The following is a 22,259-nucleotide window of genomic DNA, read 5'->3' as shown; positions in this document are numbered from 1 at the left end:
TGTTCTATTCTATTCTACTCTATTCTCTATTGTTTATTCTATTCTATTCTATTCTATTCTATTCTCTATTGTTTATTCTATTCTATTCTATTCTCTATTGTTTATTCTATTCTATTCTATTCTATTCTATTCTATTCTATTCTATTCTATTCTATTCTATTCTATTCTATTCTATTAATAATTTACCTGATCTTAAAGATGAAGACTAGCACAACTGAGGAATTTAGAACAGCATGAGCCAGAAAGCAATCTGGATTCTTTTTACAGAAAGACAAAATTTAAAATCTACGTCATATAAATAATCTGAGCTTAAATGGACTCCAGAAGATGGTAGAGGACAGAAAGGCCTGGAGGAATGTTGTCCATAGGGTCGCGATGGGTCGGACACGACTTCGCAGCTAACAACAACAATAAATAATCATTTGTGAAATAACTCATTTTCTTTTTCCTTTGAAGGCCTCGATCGGGAGGCAAAGTCCAAGGATTGTGTCTTATCCTGCACATAATCTATGTTCTGGGCGATCCAGTCTTCATACCACGGCAGGTAAGGGGACGTTCCAGTCTTTAAGACTGACCTTTTTAAAAATTATTGTTCTTCATTCATTTTAAATTATGGTTGTTCGTTAATATTCCTCCTCATACTGCTTTGGTTCTCCATCTCTGCAACCAACTTGCTGCACATCCACCAAGAAATACCAAAACACGATAGACCGGGGGTGGGGAACCTTGGCTCTTTTATGACTCGTGGACTTCCAACTCCCAGAATTCCTGAGCCAGCCATGCTGAGGGGAAAGGGAAAGGTTTCCAAGCTGAGCCATTCTGGCTGAGGAATTCTGGGAGCTGAAGTCCACGAATCCTAAAAGGGCCAAGTTTGAAGACCCTTGCTTTAGAGCTAGCTGTAAATGTGGGCTGATCTACTTTGCAGCTGCCCAATCAGAGAGAGCAGCTTTTAACTCCACCAGAAGTAAGACATTAGTAGGTAGTCCTCAACTTAACGACTGTAGTTGGGACAAGAATTTCAGTTGCTTGTGTTTTGCAAAGCAGGTCACGGCCAATTTTATGACCTTTTTGTCACGGTTTTTAAGCACATCGGTGCAGTTGTTAAGTGAATCACACGGCCGTTAAGCGAACCTGGCTTCCCCTCACTGACTTTGCTCGTTGGAAGCTAGCTGGGAAGGTTGCAAATGGCAATCATGTGACCGTTGGGATGCTGAAGTGGTCGTAAGTGTGAGGACCAGTCATAAGTGTTCCAGTATCCCAGGGGCTGCCCCAAAGAAGAGGAAGTCAAGCTATCCTCCAAAGCACCAGAAGAAAGAAGCAATGGATGGAAACTAACCAAGGAGAGAAGCAACCTAGAACTAAGGAGAAATTTCCTGACAGTGAGAAAAATTAACCAGTGGAACAACCTGCCTCCAGAAGTTGTGGGTGCTCCAACACTGGAGGTTTTTAAGAAGAGAGTGGACAGCCATTTGTCTGAAATGGTATAGGGTTTCCTGCCTGAGCAGGGGGTTGGACTAGATGACCTCCAAGGTCCCTTCCAACTCTGTTATTCTGCTCCTGTCTTCAAGTGTTGCACAGTCTCTTTGACTTTTATCCAGTCCAGCGATGGAGGTGGTAGGTGAGAGGGATTTCCCTCTGGGGGAATTTACCAGACAGGAAATTTGAGCCATTAAGTAGGCATCAAAACTGAACAGAAAATCAACACAGAAACAGGACCTACAGATAGTTCTCGACTTACGACCACAATTGAGCCCAACATTTCTGTTGCTGAGGGGAACGCTTTTTAAATGAGCTTTGCTCCATTTTACGACCTTTCTTGCCACCGTTGTTAAGTGAATCACTGCACTTGTTACGTTAGTAACACGGTCGTCGAGCGAATCCGGCTGCCTCCCTTGACTTTGCCTGTCAGAAGGTTGCAAAAGGGGATCACGTGACAGTTTCCTGACAGTCAGAACAATTAACCAGTGGAACAACCTGCCTCCAGAAGCTGTGAATGCTCCAACCCTGGAAGTTTTTAAGAAGAGACTGGACAGCCATTTGTATAGCAGGGCTAGGCAACCTCGGCTCTTTTATGACTCGTGGACTTCAACTCCCAGAATTCCTGAGCCAGCCACGCTGAGGGGAAAGGGAGAGGTTTCCAAGCTGAGCCATGCTGGCTCAGGAATTCTGGGAGTTGAAGTCCACGAGTCATAAAAAAAGCCAAGGTTGCCTACCCCTGGTATAGGGTTTCCTGCCTGAGCAAGGGGTTGAACTAGAAGACCTCCAAGGTCCCTTCCAACTCTTATTATTGTTGTTGTTGTTTCAGGTTTATACCTTGAGGTAAGATGGGTGGCCTATAAATTTTATAAATACATAAATAAAATTCGGTTCCAAAGTAGCTAACAGTATTTATTTATTTTTTCTCCTCGCCCACTCCTCAAATCCACGCAGTGGTGTCTATGGGCTCAGCTGACCACCGATTCAACCTGGCTGAGATCCTGTCCCAGAACTACGGACTACAGGAGAAGACGGAGGAGGCCGACGAGGAACCAGATCACGCCGAGGAGAAAGCGAAGCCTTTGGAAGAGATAGAGAAGAGTTTCAATGCCTGCCAGGTAAGGGGGCTGGAAGCCTCTTTCTTGCCTCTTCTTTTCTTACCCAACTTAGGTTTTTGAGCATCTTGAAAATTTTATATGTTCTTACGCAGGTAGCCTTGCTGACTTTGGACAGCTAGGCTAACTGACCGTAACTGAGCCTTGGCAATTGAAGTTGTAAGCCATGACGATCCTTTTTCGTTTTACAAATTTTACTAGCTCGCCAAAATATAAAATACAAAGGAAAATAAAAAGTAATGGAAAACTAAGGGAAGGAAAAAAAGGAAGAAGAGAAGATGGTGAGGTAGGAAGGGTAGAACAAAAAAAGCATTGACTTCTAAGTCTTCTTTAGCCCAGTAGAAGATAATAACGTTTACAACTTGAGTTTTTTTTACTTTTGCACGTGTGGAAAGCAAAAATATTGGCTATTGTTCTCCTATGCAAGGTTTAGGCCCAGGTGAACTAAATCAGGCCTCATGGAAAAAGTATTTGAACCAAAGTCTGTGCTATGCTTAATTTTGCAGTTTGCAACTGTACTTTACTTAATATGATTTTGCTAAGCTTGCTTGTTTCAAATCTATTCTTCTGTAACAACAAACCGACCTAACCAGCAAAAACGAAATCAAGAGTTTCATTTTTTTTCCCCCATCACAAGCACAAAATCCAAAAGCGATTTTCCAAATAGAAACAAAATGAAATATATTCTCTTCTTTGAATAAGGAAAGATTATTAAAGCAGATCATCACAAGAACTAATCTGATTTTACGACCTTATTTTGTGGGGGGGCGTTAAGCACATAGCAAACGCTGCAGTCGTAAAGCGAACACCACAGTCAAACCCATTGTTGGTGGGGGGGTTTTGGTGTCAGGAAGAACATCGTAAATTTCAATCATGTAACCATGGGATACTTGGGTGCAGTTGTAAACGCAGGCTGGTGTCAACCAGAACAACTTCACGAATAGGTCAAAGTAGCTTCTTTATGGTTGATAACTTATTTAAAGAATCTTGCCCGACTAACTACATATTCTATTGCATTCTCTGCAGTCCCTAAAATAACAATAAGTAAATAAAAAGAAATAAAATTCTCTTGGCAACCGGCAGATAAATGCTTCAATACAGCCAGTGCCAATTCATTTAGTGACCGTTCAAAGTCACAACGGCAATGAGAAAAATGACTTATGACTGTTTGTCACACTTGCGACCGTTGCAGCATCCCCATGGTCACGTGATCGAAATTCAGGTGCTTGGCAACTTGTAGTTATGGCATCTGCAAGGTCCCGGGATCGTGTGATCCCCTTGTGGGAAGTCAGCCCCCCCCCCGAGAAAGAAATATTAATATTGGGAATATTAAAAGGCAGAATATTATATTTCCCCAAAGGATCTTAAAGGCAGAAACCAACACCCACCCACCCCAAGTCTCTCTTCCCCAAACAGAAACCAGGTCAGCAGAAATACAGATAATAATGTAATGTAATGTAATGTAATGTAATGTAATGTAATGTAATGTAATGTAATAATATAATATAATATAATATAATATAATATAATATAATATAATATAATATAATATAATATAATATAATATAATATAATATAATATAATATAATTAATAATAATAGGTTGATACCTAGGATGCTGGCAGCAACCCGTGTCAAACATTAGTGCCAGTCAATTTGAGTGTTCAGTTGACTGAGTTTCATGTTTTATGAATAAAAGTTTTATATAATAATGATGATGATGATGATGATGATGATGATGATGATGATAAATAAACAGACAAGCACCTGCAACATAACACTCCGGACTTAACAACTGTCGATAAGAAAGACAAAAAAGTCTGGATAGTGGACGTGGCAGTGCCTGGAGACAGGAAAATAGACGAGAAAGAACTGGAGAAGATAACAAAATACAAAGACCTACAAATAGAAATAGAAAGACTGTGGCAAAGGCAAGCAAGGGTAGTACCAATAGTCATAGGCGCCTTGGGTGCAATCCCAAAACAACTGGAGCACCACTTGAACACCATCATCGGCATTGACAAATTCGCCATTAGTCAATTGCAAAAGGCGGCCTTGCTAGGAATTGCTTCCATCCTGCGACGATATCTGTAATACCATCAAACATCCACATCTGCCTATCCCAGGTCCTTGGTAAGGACTGGATAGGTCAACAAAAATGCCAAATCCAGTTTGAACACCTGGCTGACTGTGCGATGATCAATAATAATAATAACAACAACAACAAAAACAATGTTATTGCTTGACAAGAACAACAATTGGACAACAACAATTGGAACCAGGAAGCTGGGATTAGATGTGATAATCTTGTCAGAAAGATCAAAGCCAGAAAGCTGGGATTAGATAAAGATCCCTAGAATCGACAATCCCTCACACCAAAAAAATGCAGCACTCGTCAGCCACAGCCCTAGGGAAGCAGGATATGACCTTTGGGACACAATAGGATTAACCCACCGCCTTCAGAATATCAGAAAGGCACACTCAGACACAGGTCAAAGTTCACGCCACAGGAACAACTCCAAACAAAAGCCCAACAGGGTATAAAAACCCACCACTCCCTACTACACTTGGTCAGGGTTTTTTTTCCAGAGCCATCTTTCTGTCTGGCTCTTCTCTCCAATAAACTACAACCTTCTTTCTAAAGCACTTTCCATTTTGTATATTCCCGGCTTGGACTGGACCCTGATGAAGATTTTTCCTTGAACACCCTTTTGCGACCTTCGGACAACCGAAGTGGAGGGGGAAGCCATATTCATTGAACAATCATGATACTAACTTAACCACTGAAGTGATTCACTTAAAAGAGCCTTGGTGGAGCAGTGGGCTAATGCCTCCTTAAGTAACACCAGCTGCCTGCAATTAGTGCAGGTTCGAGTCCCACCAGGCTCAAGGTTGACTCAGCCTTCCATCCTTCCGAGGTAGGTAAAATGAGGACCCAGATTGTTGGGGGCAATTAAGCTGACTTTGTAATAATGCCGCTTGGGGGTGTGTGTGAAGGCCCTAATAAGCAGGCATATACATAGAATGAAGGCTATTGCTAAGCACATTGGTTTGTGCTTTAGATTGTAAGCCGCCCTGAGTCTTCGGAGAAGGGCGGGATATAAATGGGATTAAAAAAAAAACCTGTGGCAAGGAAGGTTATAAAATGGGGCAAAATATCACTTAACAAACGTTGGGCTCGATTGGGGTTGTAAACTGAGGACCAACTGCAATCTGGGCTTTGCCACTTCCTTCCATAAGAGACCACCACTTTATTCCCCTGGCGTTCAAAAATGTGGTCATCTGACTGCAGAGCAGAAGTGAGAATTTTGGAACTGTCTCGTAAATATTTTGGGGTGAGGGGGGGTGGGGTATCAGTCAGAACTTCAAACAGTTGCTACACTACCGGTCATAATTCGAGAACTACTTATATGCGACCACAATCGAGCCCAAGATTTTCGTTGCTAAAGCAAGACAATTCTTAAATGAATTTTAATGTAAGGAAAACAGCCTAGTTTTAAATACTGGAAAAAACAAAAGAGATTGTTGTTGATTTTAGAAAAAGCAGGCACCGGCACACTCCTGTTTATGTGTTACGTAGGTGTACACTTTTGAGAGCGGGCAACAGAAATTCATTTTTAATGTGTGCCAGTGTGCCCGCAGTAAAAAAAAAACAGACAATAAAGGTCATCTTATCAGTCGCCAACCGTCTGAATTTGGCTCACGTGACCATGGGGATACTGCAGTGGCCGTAAGTGTGAAAAAGGGTCGTAGGTCAGTGCCGTTGTAACTTGGAACTAAACCAAGGGTTGTAGGTCAAGAGTTACCTGAATGTCTGTGAAGATTCTCAAGCATCCAGGTCAGGGGTAGGCAACCTTGGCTCTTTGATGACTCGCGGACTTCAACTCCCAGAATTCCTCAGCCAGCCATGCTGAGGGGAAAGGGAAAGCCGTGCTGGCTCAGGAATTCTGGGAGTTGAAGTCCACGAGTCATGAAAGAGCCAAGGTTGCCTACCCCTGGCCTAGGCCTAGGCTGCTTTTTCACTTGTGGACTTCAACTCCCAGAATTCCTGAGCCAGCCGTGCTGAGGGGAAAGGGAGAGGTTTCCAAGCTGAGCCATGCTGGCTCAAGAATTCTGGGAGTTGAAGTCCACGAGTCATGAAAGAGCCAAGGTTGCCTACCCCTGATTCAGGTCATAGTTAATGCTTTTTCACGAGGCAACTGGACTTTCTTGTTTTATGGGTGTGGGTTTGTTTGTTTTTTTGAAGACGTTTCGCTTTGCATTCAAGAAGCTTCTTCAGCTCAAGGATTACCTGTATGCTGCTATATACTGTGTCACTGATTTGCAAGTTTTTTTTTTTTAATCCCATTTATATCCCGCCCTTCTCCGAAGACTCAGGGCGGCTTACAATTTAAGCACAAACCAATGTGCTTAGCAGTAGCCTTCATTCTATGTATATGCCTGCTTATTAGGGCTTTCGGGCTGCCCCCAGCGGCATTATTACAAAGTCAGCTTATTGCCCCCAACAATCTGGGTCCTCATTTTACCTACCTCGGAAGGATGGAAGGCTGAGTCAACCTTGAGCCTGGTGGGACTCAAACCTGCATTAATCGCAGGCAGCTGGTGTTACTTAAGGAGGCATTAGCCCACTGCTCCACCAAGGCTCTTGACAGAACTTCCCAATTGACAGAACTGAAGGAGTGTTTCTCTGTCTTGCTGCTCAGAACAGTGAGATGCCCTTTGAAGAGCTGCTGGCCCTGTACGGCTACGAGGCTTCGGACGCCATCTCCGAGCAGGAGAGCGAGAGCAACGATGCTACTACGCCCAACCTCCCAGACATGACCCTGGATAAGGTAGGTAGGGGATGATCCAAACTGCCTTGCCCCGGTTGGGATGTATGTGTGTAAGGATTCGATGCTCCTGGGTTTTTATTTTCTACTTCATTTCTATCCTGTTTTATTATTTTTACAAATAACTCCAGACATATCCACCAGAATTTCCTCCTCCTATTCCCCCTCCTCTCCCAACAACAACCCTGTGAAGCAAGTTGGCTTGAAAGAGAGGGACTGGCCCACAGTCACCCAGCTGGCTTTCATGGCTAAGGCGGGACTAGAACTCACCGTCTCCTGATTATTGGCCCAAAGTCACCCAGTCAGTTTTCATGGCTAAGGTAGGTCTAGAACTCACCATCTCCTGGTGATTGACCCAAAGTCACCCAGCTGGCTTTCATGCCTAAGGTGGGACTAGAACTCACCGTCTCCTGGTTTCTATCCTGGTGCCTTAACCACTAGACCAGGGGTCGGCAACCTTAAACACTCAAAGAGCCACTTGGGCCTGTTTCCCAGAGGGAAAAAAACACTGGGAGCTGCAAAACTTGTGCGCATGCGCGCGCACACACACGAAGGGGAGAGCTTGATTGAAGAGTTTAGTTAAAAAGAAATAGAGGCTGCTGTGCATGAGTTCTCTCTCTCTCTCTCTCTCTCTCTCTCTCTCTCTCTCTCTCTCTCTCTCTCTCTCTCTCTCTCTCTCTCTCTCTTCCCTCCCTCTATCCCCCCCTCTCCCTCTCGCCGATCTTCTCTTCACCTGGCAAGCTGGCTTCACGCTGTTCTTGGACAAGCTGACACGCATTCTTATTGGGCTGGCTCTCCTGCCCTGCTCTCTGCTGCTTCCTGCTTCCTGCTGAGACGCAGCAAAGGCAGGAGCCCCGCCCAATAAGCTTTTCAGCTTCTCAGAGAACAGCGTGAGGCCACTCTGTTTTTTATACAGAGAGAGAGAGAGAGAGAAAGAGAGAGAGAGAGAGAGAGAGAGAGAGAGAGAGAGAGAGAGAGAGAGAGAGAGAAGGGAAGCGCAAGTGCCTCTCTCTGTCTCTGTCTCTCTCTGCAAATGGGAGCCGCAGGAGAAGGCTGAAAGAGACGACTCCCTTTTCCTTTATAGATATCCTAAACTTACATTAACTGAACACAATTGCTGTGTTGACGTGACACGCAGTGCCCGAAGTAATCAACCATAATATGGCCTAACTTCATAGCTGCTTCCCACAATACATTGAACTGCCAACTACTTTAAAGTCAGTTTAGCTTAGGCTAGCATGTTAGTCCAACCCACCAACACTTCACTGAATGTTATGAACTTCCAGGGTCATCTGTCTGTCTTTTGACCTCCTTGAGTCTATCACTCTTCATAAGAGCGAAGGACAAGTTGATATTTTCCAGTAATTTCATAAAGAGAAGACATTTTGCGCGGGTTGCCTCCAGAAACTGTAAATGCTCCAACACTGGAAGTTTTTAAGAAGAGACTAGACAGCCATTTGTCTGAAATGGTATAGGGCAGGAGTCTTCAGACTTGGCCCTTTTATGACTTGTAGACTTCAACTCCCAGAATTGCTCAGCCAGGCACGCTGGCTGAGGAATTCTGGGAGTTGAAGTCCACAAGTCATAAAAGGGCCAAGTTTGAAGACTCCTGGCATAGGGTTTCCTGCCTGAGTAGGGGGTTGGACTAGATGACCTTCAAGGTCCCTTCCAACATATAATTATTATTATTATTATTATTATTATTATTATTATTATTATTATTATTATTATTATTATTATTATTATTATTATTATTATTATTATTATTATTATTATTATTATTATTTGCCTGGAAGTGGTACAGATTTGGATGGGAAAGAACAGGCTCCGGCTCAACCCGGCCAAAACTGAGTGGCTTTACGTACCGACATCTCGTTTAGTCCAAGAGGTTCCATCTTTGATTATAGGAGGAGAGATATTACCTCCCGTTGATAGAGCACGCAACCTGGGCGTCCTCCTGGATTCATGACTCAGTTTTGAAGATCATATTGGAGTCGTGGCTAGGGGGGTATTTGCCCAGATTCGCCTGGTACACCAGTTGCGCCCCTTTCTAGACCGAGATGCCCTACGTACAGTCACCCACGCACTCGTTACCTCCCGTATAGACTACTGTAATGCTCTCTACATGGGGCTGCCCTTGAAGACCACCCGGAGGCTTCAACTGGTGCAGAGTGCAGCTGCACGGGTAGTGATGGGAGCAACCCGATACTCCCATATTACACCCCTCCTGCGTGAGCTGCATTGGCTACCGGTTGCCCTCCGGGTGAGATTTAAGGTGCTGGTTCTTACCTTTAAAGCCCTACATGGCTTAGGCCCGGGATACTTGCAGGACCATCTGCTGCCGGGAACGAATTCCCATTGCCCAGTACGCTCACACAGAGAAGGCCTCCTCAGGGTACCGTCGGCTAGACAATGTCAGCTTGCGACCCCCAGGGGAAGAGCCTTCTCTGTGGGAGCACCAGCCCTGTGGAACCAGCTCCCCCCTGAGCTTCGGATGGCCCAAGATCTCCAGTCCTTTCGCCGCGGCCTCAAAACACTCCTTTTCCACCTGGCTGACCTAGACTGACAGGGATTTTAATTATATTTACAATTCTAACTCTATTCTTTAATTTATTTTAATTTATTTCAAATTTGTATTTTTAATTTACTGTACAGAGACCTTTAAGTTTTGTTGTTGTTAGCCGCCCTGAGTCCCTCGGGAGATAGGGCGGGATATAAATCCCATAAATAAATAAATAAATAAATAAATAAATAAATAAATAAATAAATAAATAAATAAATAAATAAATAATATCATCATCATCATCCACCAATATAAGATAATATTTGTAGCTCAAGATTGTACTGTGGGGTACTTGGTGCCCTCTGAGTTTTGTTGTTTCCTTGCAGATGTTTCATTATCCATCTGGGTAACATCATCAATACCAGAAGGGAGTTTGGGATTTGCTGTCTGTTTATATACAGTGGCTTGCCACTATTCAATCAGACCAGCAAGCAGTCAGTAAACAACAGCCTAATCAAGGAACTGTCAAAAACGCTTCTACCAACACTGACAGTACAAGGCACTTGTGTGAAAACAGAGGGCAAACCCCATTCCTCTTCTAGCTCTGAAGTTTGTTTATTTATTTATTTATTTAATTCAGTTTATATACCGCCCTTTTCCCGAAGGACTCAGGGCGGTTTACAGGGCAAAATTAAAACAGTACAATATTTATTTATTTATTTATTTATTTTATTGGATTTGTATACCTCCCTATTCCCGTAGGACTCAGGGCGGTTTACAGGGCAGTTAAAACCATGAATACAAAAAATTAAAAACAATTAAAACAATTAAATTAAATTCAAGCCCCAAGAGTAAATCTAAAACCCAGTTAAATTAACAACCCCACAGTCTGGACCAAACAGATTGAAGAGCCAAGTTTTCAGGTCCCGGCGAAATGAGCGAAGGTCGGGGGCAGTCCTAAGTTCTGTGGGTAGTTAGTTCCATAGGGCAGGCGCACCCACAGAGAAAGCCCTTCCCCTGGGAATAACCCGCCGGCATTCATTAACCGGCGGTACCCTGAGAAGGCCCTCCCTGTCGGGGCGCACAGGACGATGGGAAGATGATGCCGGCAGCAGGTGTTCCCTTAGATCAGGGGTGTCAAACTCAATTTCATTGAGGGCCGCATCAGTATGGCAGTTGCCCTCAGGGGGCCGAGTGGGTATGGCCAGGGTGGGCGTGGCCTACTGGGTGGGCGTGGCTAGAGTGCATATGGCCTACTGGGTGGGCGTGGCCAGCTCTACATCGTTCCCATCAAGGGTGCCTATGGGGGCCTGGGCAGGAGTGGGACAGATCTGAGGGTCTCTGGCAGAAGGAGGGTCTCTGGGCCAGGGCCAAGGCAGTGGGGGCCGTTCCCTCACTGTTTCCAGGATGGCTTCGCGGGCCACATGAAACCACTTTGCGGGCCGGATCTGGCCCCCGGGCCTTGTGTTTGACATGTCTGCCTTAGATAGTCCGGACCCAAGCCATTTAGGGCTTTATAGGTCATTACCAGCACCTTGAATCTCACCCGGAGGGCAACCGGAAGCCAATGCAGCTCACGGTGAAGAGGTGTTACACGGGAGTATCGGGAAGCTCCCATCAAAACTCGCGCGGCTGAATTCTGCACCAGTTGAAGCCTTCGGGTGGTCCTTAAGGGCAGCCCCATGTAGAGGGCATTGCAGTAGTCTAACCGGGAGGTCACGAGCGCATGAGTGACTGTAGAGCATCTCGGTCCAGATAGGGACACAACTGGCGCACCAGGCGAATCTGGGCAAAAGCCCCCCTGGCCACGGCTCCTATATGATCTTCCAAACTGAGCCGTGAATCCAGGAGGACTCCCAAGTTGCAAGCCCTATCAACGGGGGGTAATACCTAATATAAAAATTAAAATTAAATTAAATTAAATCAATAGCCCCAAAAAGTTTAAAATTAGAATTTAAAAAACCTTAAAACCCCTCAGTCCAGGCCAGATAACTCAAAAAGCCAGGTTTTTAGGTCCTGGTGAAACGAACGAAGGTCGGGGGCAATCCGGAGTTCCACCGGCAATTGATTCCATAGGGCAGGCGCACCCACAGAGAACGCCCTCCCCCTGGGGATCGCCCGCCGGCACTCCCTGACCGGCGACACCCTGAGGAGGCCCTCCCTGTGGGAGCGCACAGGACGATGGGAGGTTGATGCTGGCAGCAGGTGCTCCCTAAGTTGTTATCTAGTTGGGTCATGAAATGTCTGCAAGAAAACAACCAAACTCAAGAGAGCACCAAGAGTGAATGAATGAATGAACCTTTATTGTCAAAGTACAACCATGTATACATTGAGATTGGCTGAGCCTCCCTTCGTGCCCCCACCACCACCACCACAACTCACAGTGACAACAAACCCACCATCTTGTTACACCATGTGAGCTAATTGCCCAACGCACTGGCCTCGCAAGTCAATCATACATAAAATTATACAATTATTTCCCGTTCAAGAGCCTGACAGCCCATGGATAGAAATTGTTCTTCAGCCTGTTGGTGCGGCTGGCTATACTCCTATATCTCCTACCCGATAGTAGGAGAGTAAAGAGGTACCGACCAGGGTGTGAGTCGTTCCTGAGAATTTTCCTCACTCTTCCAAGGCAGCGGGCCCTGGCGAGGTCATCCAGGGGTGTCAGGGGACAGCCCACAATGTCTTGTGCTGTGCTCACCACCCTCTGTAATACTTTCCTATCCGCGGCTGTCAGACCAGCATACCAAACCACAATACAGTACAAGAGGACGCTCTCTATGGTAGACCGGTAAAAGAGGGTCATTAGCCGTTGTTCTACCCTGTTCTTCCGCAAGACCTTGAGAAAGTGAAGCCTCTGTTGGGCCTTTCTGGCCACCTGGGTTGTATTGACTTTCCAGGTAAGATATTCACAGAGGTAGACTCCCAGAAATTTAAAGGAGGAAACTCTCTCCACACAGGCCCCCTCCTCCCCCCCCCCCCCCCGATGTAAAGTGGGGCAGGTTCCTCTCTTTTCCTCCGGAAGTCTAACACCATCTCTTTTGTCTTTCTTTTTTTTAATCCCATTTATATCCCGCCCTTCTCCGAAGACTCAGGGTGGTTTACAATTTTAAAGCACAAATTAATGTGCTTAGCAATAGCCTTCATTCTATGTATATGCCTGCTTATTAGGGCTTTCCCCCCCCCCCCCCCCCCGCGGCATTATTACAAAGTCAGCTTATTGCCCCCAACAATCTGGGTCCTCTTTTAGGACTGCATTGAATGTCTCCAGTAATATTTTGCCAAATGAATCTTGAAATTCTTTGTATATTTCTACTGGCAGTCCGTCTGGGCCCGGTGCTTTATTGTTCTTCTGTTTTTTTCAATGCCTCAATTAATTCAATCATTGTTATCTCTGCATTTAACATACACTTTGTTTCATCCGGAATTTTTGGTAGATCAGCTTTTTTAAAACATTGAAGCATTTTTTTCATCCGTAGCCCACTAATTCTCATCGTATAGTTTCGTATAGTAATTTTGAATGATCTTTTTCTTCTCTTCACTTTCTGCTTGTATATTTCCCTCTTCGTCCTGTAATTTCATTAATCCAGCTTCTTTCTCTCTGCTTCTTTGGCTTATACGATAGCCATCCCCCTGGCTTGTTGGCATTCTCAAAGAAATTCTGGCCACTGCTTTTAATTTGCTTGTGCTAGTTCTTCTTTCTCAAGAATGGTCAGCTTCTGTTTTAATCACTTCCATTTGTTGTTTCAGGCTTTCATTTGGGGGGTTGTATTGTAGTTCTCTTTCTAATCTTTGGAATTCCTCTTCTAAGTTTGCGGGAATTGTTGACAGCCCTTATTATTATTATTAAAAAATTGTATTAAGCCTGATTATGTGAAAGAGAGACTGCTTTAGATCAAATGGAATAAGAGGAGAGGTGTTCCCTGGTAACCCCAATCATTTCTCCCACTCTTTCCAAACTTTCCTAACATGGAGGAAAAAGAATACGCTGGAAATTCTGCCCACCTGTTTTGGGAACATGATTTCATCGTTGCCTGCCTTTTATGTCTCTCAGCCCCCTGAACGAAAAAGCAAGCAAAAGGTTTGGGCAGCTGGCTGCCGGGAAAAAAATAATAATAATTTCCAGTTGTCCCAGTCTTAAGTGGGACAACTTAAGAGCCTTGTCTTAAGAGCCTTGGTAGAGCAGTGGGCTAATGCCTCCTTAAGTAACACCAGCTGCCTGCAATTAGTGCAGGTTCGAGTCCCACCAGACTCAAGGTTGACTCAGCCTTCCATCCTTCCCAGGTAGGTAAAATGAGGACCCAGATTGTTGGGGGCAATAAGCTGACTTTGTAAAAAATGCCGCTGGGGGGGCGCGAAAGCCCTAATAAGCAGGCATATACATAGAATGAAGGCTATTGCTAAGCACATTGATTGTGCTTAGATTGTAAGCCGCCCTGAGTCTTCGGAGAAGGGCGGGATATAAATGGGATTAAAAAAAATGTGGAAGATGCTTCATCTCGTATGCAAAACTGTAAAGAGGATTTTGCCACGGAAGTAACATGTGTGTGTGTGTGTGTGTGTGTGTGTGTGTGTGTGTGTGTGTTTATCCTCCCTTTCCATCAGAGGTCCAGGAGATCGGAAACAACCTAGCATAGTCAAGACACACATTTCTGTCACACTGCAACAATTAGATAACCCAATCTTTGACTCTATTTAATCTTGTCTTTTTGTGTTTTTTTTTTAAATGTCCTCTTTTTTCTGATTGTTGAATGAAGGAGCAGATAGCAAAAGACCTGCTTTCGGGAGAAGAAGAGGAAGAGACGCAGTCTTCAGCAGATGACCTGACCCCTTCGGTCACTTCTCACGATGCCTCAGACCTTTTCCCCAATCAGACCAGCTGTAAGTTTGATTTTGAGCATCTCTAGGACTCCCAGAGGCGGGCAAAGAGGAAGAAGCTCTTTGTGGGTACAGCAGGCTGCAGTTTGGTGGCCATAGCACCTCAATAAAAGGTTGTCCACAGCCTGCTTCTTCACACAACTTACCACCATTGCTTTAAGGACTGTTCAAAGTTAGAGCAGCACTGGAAAAAAACGTGATTTGCAACCGGTTCTCACATTCACGTTGACTGCAGCATCCCCAAAGATCATGTGAACAAAATTCAGGCGCTGGCCATCCGCATGTATTTGCGAGAGTTATAGCATCCCGGGGACAGGTGATCGCTATTTGCAACTTTCCCTGCCAGCTTCCCTCAAGCAAAGTCAACGGGGGAAGTTGGATTAGCTTAATGACTCTGTGATTCACTTAACAACTGCAGCAGTTCAGTAATCCGCCGAATTTTGTGGTCACCGGTCGAGGCCTTATTCATACAACTCATTTAACAGGCTCAAAAATTGTTCCGCGAGTCCAGGGGTCTTCAAACCTGGCCACTTTAAGACTTGTGGACTTCAACTCCCAGAATTCCTCAGCCTGCCCTCAGGGCTGGCTGAGGAATTCTGGGAGTTGAAATCCACAAGTCTTAAAGTGGCCAGGTTTGAAGACCCCTGCACTAGTCTATCAGGAGAACCCAGTCAGTATTTGTGTGGGTGGGTGGGGTGGGTGGTGTCATGTCCAGAACACAGGTGGAGCAGGAGCTCCTTTGAATTCACAAAGGCCAGATTCAAGACAGATGTTGGGATTCACACACCTCACTAAGCTTCCTATTTTCCCCACAACAACAATCCTGTGAGGCAAGTTGGGCTGAGAGTGAGTGAGCAACTGGCCCAAGGTCACCCAGCCAGCTTTGGCCTAAGATGGAACTAGAATCCCCAGTCTCCTGGTGGTTGATCCAAAGTCACCCAGTCAGTTGTCTTGCCCAAGGCAGGACTAGGATTCATGGTCTCCCACTTCCTCCCATTAGACCAAGCTAGCTTGTCCTCGATTTACCACTATACCTGAGCCCAGAATGACAATCATAAGTCATAGTGGTTGTTAAATGGATCACCATGTGACCGTGCCTGTTTTTACAACTATTTTTACAGCGGTCATTAAGCAAATGCAGTCATTAAGCCCACCTGTTTTCTCCACCTCCTGTGGGCATTTCCCCCCCCTGTAAACCAGAAGGAACAAAACCCATTTTAAAAAAAACATAGTCACATGGCTGCGGGATGCTGCAAATATTTAAAAATGCAAACTGGTTGCAGAGCACCTAAAATGCGAACACGTGACTGCAGGGACCATCAGAAGTTCAAAAACAGGTTGTAAATTCTGGGGGGGGGTCCATTGTAATTTCAAATGGTTTCTAAGTGACTGGTCATTAAGCGAGGACTGCCTGTGCAAGCATATATGTATATGTTTTATGCCGCCAGCCACCCACAGTCCTTTTGTTACCAGATGGGCAGCAAATAGATTTAATAAATAATGATAAAAATAACACGCCTATACATGCACATACGCTTTTTCTAATATGATAAGCTGCCCAGCATTGTGTAGTTGGAATGGGCGGTTTTATAAATAAATAAAATCAATAAATCAATAAAAATAATCTAATGGTGGTAGTTGGGTTGAAACTAAACATTAAGAAAACCAAGATCATGGCATCCGGCCCTCTCAATTCCTGGCAAATAGATGGGGAAGAAATGGAGGTAGTGACAGATTTAATTTTCCTGGGCTCCAAGATCACCGCAGATGGGGACTGCAGCCAAGAAATTAAAAGACGCTTGCTCCTGGGGAGGAAAGCCATGGCAAATCTAGACAGCACACTAAAAAGCAGAGACATTAGCCTGCCAACAAAAGTGCGTATAGTCAAGGCTATGGTCTTCCCAGTTGCAATGTATGGCTGAAAGTTGGACCATAAGAAAGGCTGAGTGCCAAAGAATGGAGGCCTTTGAACTATGGTGCTGGAGAAGACTCCTGCGAGTCCCTTGGACTGTAAGGCGATCAAACCGGTCAGTCCTAGAGGAGATCAACCCCGACTGCTCTTTAGAAGGCCAGATCCTGAAGTTGAAACTCAAATACTTTGGCCACCTAATGAGAAGGAAGGACTCACTGGAGAAGAGCTTAACGCTGGGAAAGGTTGAGGGCAAGAGGAAAATGGGACAACAGAGAATGAGGTGGCTGGATGGAGTCACTGAAGCAGTAGGCGTGAGCCTAAATGGACTCCAGAAGATGGTAGAGGACAGGAAGGCCTAGAGGAATGTTGTCCATGGGGTCGCGATGGGTCGGACACGACTTCGCAACTAACAACAACATAAATAGTGGTAGATTTAGATAAATACGATAAGTTAAATAGGTGTCTTCAATTCAGGCCCAACTCTTGGCAATGTTATGGACAATGATCTCCATCTTCCCCTATCTCCAGCAATGATCCACAATTCTTCTGAAAACTTTCCAGAGACATCTTTGATCTTCTTCATCCATTTTATTTATTGACTTGCCCTTCTTTCTCCTTCATTCAAGCTTGCTAATCACAGCTACTATAATTTTCTAGTCCATCCAATATCTAAGGAGCTGCCACAAAGAAGTGGGGGGGGGGGTTTGTCAACCTATTCTCCAAAGCACCTGAAGGCAGGACAAGAAGCAACGGATGGAAACTAATCAAGGAGAGAAGCAACGTAGAACTAAGGAGAAATTTCCTGACAGAAGAATTAATCAGTGGAACAACCTGCCTCCAGAAGTTGTGGGTGTAATGACTAGTTCACGGGTCGGCAACCCGCGGCTCCGGAGCCGCATGCAGCTCTTTAAGCCGTCTCATGCGGCTCCCAGTCCTCCTCTGCTGTTCTGCAAAAAAGTCCCATTCAGAGAATGGAGCGGCGGAGTTTTGGAGAGCTGATGCCTTTCGGGGCCAAAAGAAATGCAAACGAAGGCAGCAGGTCTCCAAACGGGGCAACTGCGGTTTGGAGAGCTGCGCGTGTAGCTCTCCAAACCTCCTCCACCCCGTTTCCAAGGCTGCCGGCTTCGTCCATGTTTGAGGAAGCCAGCAGATCTCCAAACGGCCGGCGGCGGTTTGGAGAGTTGCGCGCACAGCTCTCCAAACCTCCTCCTCCCCGTTTGCAGGGCTGCTGGCTTCCTCAAACATGGACGAAGCCGGCAGATCTCCAAAGGGGCGGAGGAGGTTTGGAGATCTGCGCAGCTCTCCAAACCTCCGGCGCCCCGTTTGGAGAGCTGCTGCCTTCTTCCACGTTTCTTTCAAATGCGGACGAAGGCAGCAACTCTCCAAATGGGTTGGTGGAGGTTTGGAGAACTGCGTAGCTCTCCAAACCTCCGTGGCCCCATTTGGAGAGCTGCTGCCTTTGTCCGCTTATGAAAGAAATGCAGACGAAGGCAGCAACTCTCCAAACCTCTGGTGCCCTGTTTGGAGAGTTGCTGCCTTCGTGTTTGAAAGAAATGGGGGCAGAGCTGTTGCTTGTTTTGCCCATGTGCCTGCATGCACGCATGCACACACACATTTTGCGGCTCCCACTTTTTTGTGTGTGTGATGGAACCGGTTCCGAGTGGCTCTTTCACTGTTTCAGGTTGCCAACCCCTGGACTAGTTTAATGAAGAGAAGGACGAGGGGTGACATGATAGCAGCGTTCCAATATCTCAGGGGTTGCCCCAAAGAGGAGGGAGTCAAGCTATTCTCCAAAGCGCCTGAAGGCAGGACAACGGATAGAAACTAATCAAGAGAAGCAACCTAGAACTAAGGAGAAATTGACAGTATAATTTATCAGTGGAAGGACTTGCCTCCAGAAGTTGAGGGTGCTCCAACATTGGAGGTTTTCAAGAAGAGACTGGACAGCCATTTGTCTGAAATGGTGTAGGGCAGGGGTGGGCAACCTCGGCTCTTTTATGACTCGTGGACTTCAACTCCCAGAATTCCTGAGTCAGCTATGGTGAGGGGAAAGGGAGAGCTTTCCAAGCTGAGCCATGCTGGCTCAGGAATTCTGGGAGTTGAAATCCACGAGTCATAAAAGAGCCGAGGTTGCCTACCCCTGATGTAGGGCTTCCTGCCTAAGCGGGGTTGGACTAGAAGACCTCCAAGGCCCCTTCCAACTCTCTCTCTCTCTCTCTCTCTCTCCCTCTCTCTCTCTCTCTCTCTCTCTCTCTCTCTCTCTCTCTCTCTCTCTCTCTGTGTGTGTGTGTGTGTGTGTGTGTGTGTGTGTGTGTGTGTGTGTGTGGTCTGCATCACATGTCCAAAATATGTGAGATTCTACTTGCTAATAATCACCTCAGGGTAGCCTTTATTTCCTCTTGCCCCAATTGATTGACTCTTCCTGAAGTCCATGGTAACTTAGTAACCATCTCCAAATCCATAACTCAGAGATGTCTTGTCACCTTCCTCTTAATTCCTTCTTAATGTCCAGCTTTCGCAGCCAAGCGTTACTCCCAGGAAGACCATCGCTTTAACTCTTCTGATCCTGGTTGTCATAGAAATATCCTTACCCTTCATGATCTTGCCTAAATTGGCCACTTCCTTTTTTCCTGGGATTAATCATCTCTCTTTCTCCAGCATGCCTCCCGTTTCATTTCTACCTCACCCCGAGAAAACAAATCCGTCCGCCAGTTTTACTTTTTTTTTTCCTTTCAGTTGTGATTTTTTTTTTAAACTTGCAAATTTTGTACGTTACATAAAACAAACCCTGGACAGTTAACAAATAACACAAGTAATACAAAATGCAAGAGTAAAAACCCAACACTCCATTTAAGATGCTTTTTTCAAGAGGCAACTGGACTTCCTTTGCTTTTCCTTGAAGACGTTTCGCTTCCTATCCATATTTATAACAGTTGCCCTGTCCGGAGGTCGTGTGATTCCCACTTGACAACCATCCCAGCTAGCTTCCAATGAGCAAAATCAACGAAGTTTGCTTAATGGCCACATAATTCCCTTAATAACTGCAGTGATTTGCTTAACAATTATGGCAAAGAGGTCATAAAATGGGCCCAAACTCCCTTAACAACGGCCTAGCTTAGCAACAGAAATTTGGGGCTCCATTTTGATGGTAAGCTGAGTACTATCTGTATTATGGAGCAACTGGTTTCCTTAGATGAGGTTTGACAAGACCAGGGGTAAGCAACCTTGGCTCTTTGATGATTCGTGGACTTCAACTCCCAGAATTCCTGAGCCAGCGTGGCTCAGCTTGGAAACTTCTCCCTTTCCCCTCAGCATAGCTAGCTCAGGAATTCTGGGAGTTGAAGTCCAGGAGTCATAAAACAGCCGAGGTTGCCTACCCCTGGACTAGTTGCTGCAACAGGGGACAATTCATGGGCTTTTGGGTCTTAAAAGTGTGCTTAGAAATAGATACACGTAGTCCTCAACTTATGACAACAGTTGAGCCCAAAATTTCTGTTGCTCTAATGAAACATTTGTTAAGCGAATTTTGCTCAATTTTACGACCTTTCTTGGCACAATTGTTAAGTGAACCACTGCATTTTTTAAGTTAGTAACACGGTTGTTAAGTTAATCTGGCTTCCCCCGTTGACTTTGCTTGTCAGAAGGTCGCAAAAGGGGATCACCTGTCTCCAGGAGACTGCGACCGTCATAAGTAGGAGCCATTTGTCAAGCAACTGAATTTTCATCCTGTGACCATGGGGGTGCTGCAATGGTCATAACTGTGAAAAAAGGTCATCAGACCCTTTTTTCAGCACCGTTGTAAATTTAAACGGTTGTAAGTTGAGGACTTACCTGTATTTTGAGAGAAAAGGCCGGTAATATGCAGGCTTCAAACCAAATGCTCCTGCAGATGTTTAAAGGATGACACATAATGGAAAGAACGTCATCCAGATGCAGAACACTTAAGAGAAACTGCACTGACAAGATAATACACCTGTGATGTTAGTGAAAATGTTTAAAAATATGTCTAGCAATTGTTGGAAATGTAGACAAAAACCAGGCGGTGGACGTGCCCTAAAGCCAAAAGATTTTGATCAAGAATACATATATGTTTAGAGAAAATGACTAAAAATTACATAGATTTTAAACCAGAATTATTTTTGTTAGGTATAATTGTAGGAAATTATGAGAAGGAAAAGGGACGCGGTGGCTCAGTGGGTTAGGACGTTGAGCTTGTTGATCAGAAGGTCGGCAGTTTGGCGGGTTGAATCCCGAGTGCCACATAACAGAGTGAGCGCCTGTTACTCGTCCCAGCTTCTGCCCACCTAGCAGTTCGAAAGCACGTAAAAATGCAAGTAGAAAAATAGGGACCTCTACGGTGGGAAGGTCACAGCGTTCCGTGCGCCTTTGGCGTCTAGTCATGCCGGCCACATGACCACGGAGACGTCCTCGGACAAGCGCTGGCTCTTCGGCTTTGAAACGGAGATGAGCACCGGCCCCTAGAGTCGGAAACGACTAGCACGCATGTGCGGGGGAACCTTTACCTTTACCTTTTTATGAGAAGGAATGTGTATATTTAATGTTACATGTATTAACGAGAATTGTATTCGCTCAAGATTGGAAGGATGAAGAATTACCAGCGGAAGAAGAGATAATTAAGAAAATTTTAGATTGTGCAGAAATGGACAGACTGACACTAAAAATGAAAGAGAAAGAAGATTCAGATTACTTTAGAACACGGGATACATTTTATCAATGGCTAGAAAAACGAGGTAGAGAGAAAGGAGTTTAACATGTATTAGTAAACACTGGAACCCAGACAATATATTGCTGGTAAAATATTAAAAGATTTATGGCTATAAAAAATTAATAAAATATTGGGGGGAAAAGGATAATACAGCAGGTTTTCTCACCTTTCCTGAATGAGTGTTGGACCATTTTGCCAAGGAATATCCAGCCAGCATAGCATGCCAGTTGGGAATGACGGGAATTGTAGTCCAAAACTACAATTTACAAGTTTGGGGTTGAGGAAGCTTTAAAAGAGGGATGCATACTGTTTTTTTATAAAAGCAAAACAGACATTTACTTCTTCATCTGTCTTTTTATAGTGTTTATTCAATATATTTCTATGTATAGAATATTCTACATTCTATGTATATTCTATATTCTATGTCCACATAGGACATAGCTGAAAATACTATAGCTGCTTACAATTTTGTGTGTTTGTTTTGTGTGTGTGTGTGTGTGTGTGTGTGTGTGTGTGTGTGTGTTAGAAACCACCCATTTCCTTTACAGGCCAAATCTCTGCAATCCGCAAGTGAAATATAAAAAAATTAAAACTGTATACAAATATACAGTAGTTAGCTACAGCTAGAGAATAGCTACAGAACCATTACAGAATCAGTGGGAAAAGAATCGGAAGAAACATCAAATTAAAAACGGACTAAAAGATTTAAAAAAAACAAAGAAAATATCTACCTGAAGAGAGTCGATATTTTCATTTCTAGACAAAATAATTCTTCAGTTTGACTCCAAATTGTCCTTATCTGCTTTAGAACAGTTGT

At 44.6% G+C, this 22,259-nt stretch overlaps 1 protein-coding gene across 1 annotated transcript in view; it reads left to right on the top strand.

The window, feature by feature from the left end:
* The first annotated feature begins 447 nt into the window (after window positions 1-447).
* The window catches only part of MIER2 (MIER family member 2), a 42,443-nt gene continuing 20,631 nt past the window's right edge, over window positions 448-22,259 (top strand). Inside the window, exons 1-4 of the mRNA XM_081321306.1 lie at window positions 448-544; window positions 2,431-2,594; window positions 7,295-7,423; window positions 14,684-14,807. Of these exons, the coding sequence (XP_081177432.1) occupies window positions 2,439-2,594; window positions 7,295-7,423; window positions 14,684-14,807 (409 nt within the window). The 5' untranslated portion in view covers window positions 448-544; window positions 2,431-2,438. The remainder of the gene's footprint in view (window positions 545-2,430; window positions 2,595-7,294; window positions 7,424-14,683; window positions 14,808-22,259) is intronic.

This window comes from Vipera berus (genome assembly GCF_964194415.1).
Source record: "Vipera berus genome assembly, chromosome: 1".
Taxonomy (NCBI): Eukaryota; Metazoa; Chordata; class Lepidosauria; order Squamata; family Viperidae; genus Vipera; species Vipera berus.
Note: the sequence above shows the minus strand (reverse complement) of the source record. Positions and strands in the feature narration are given on the sequence as shown.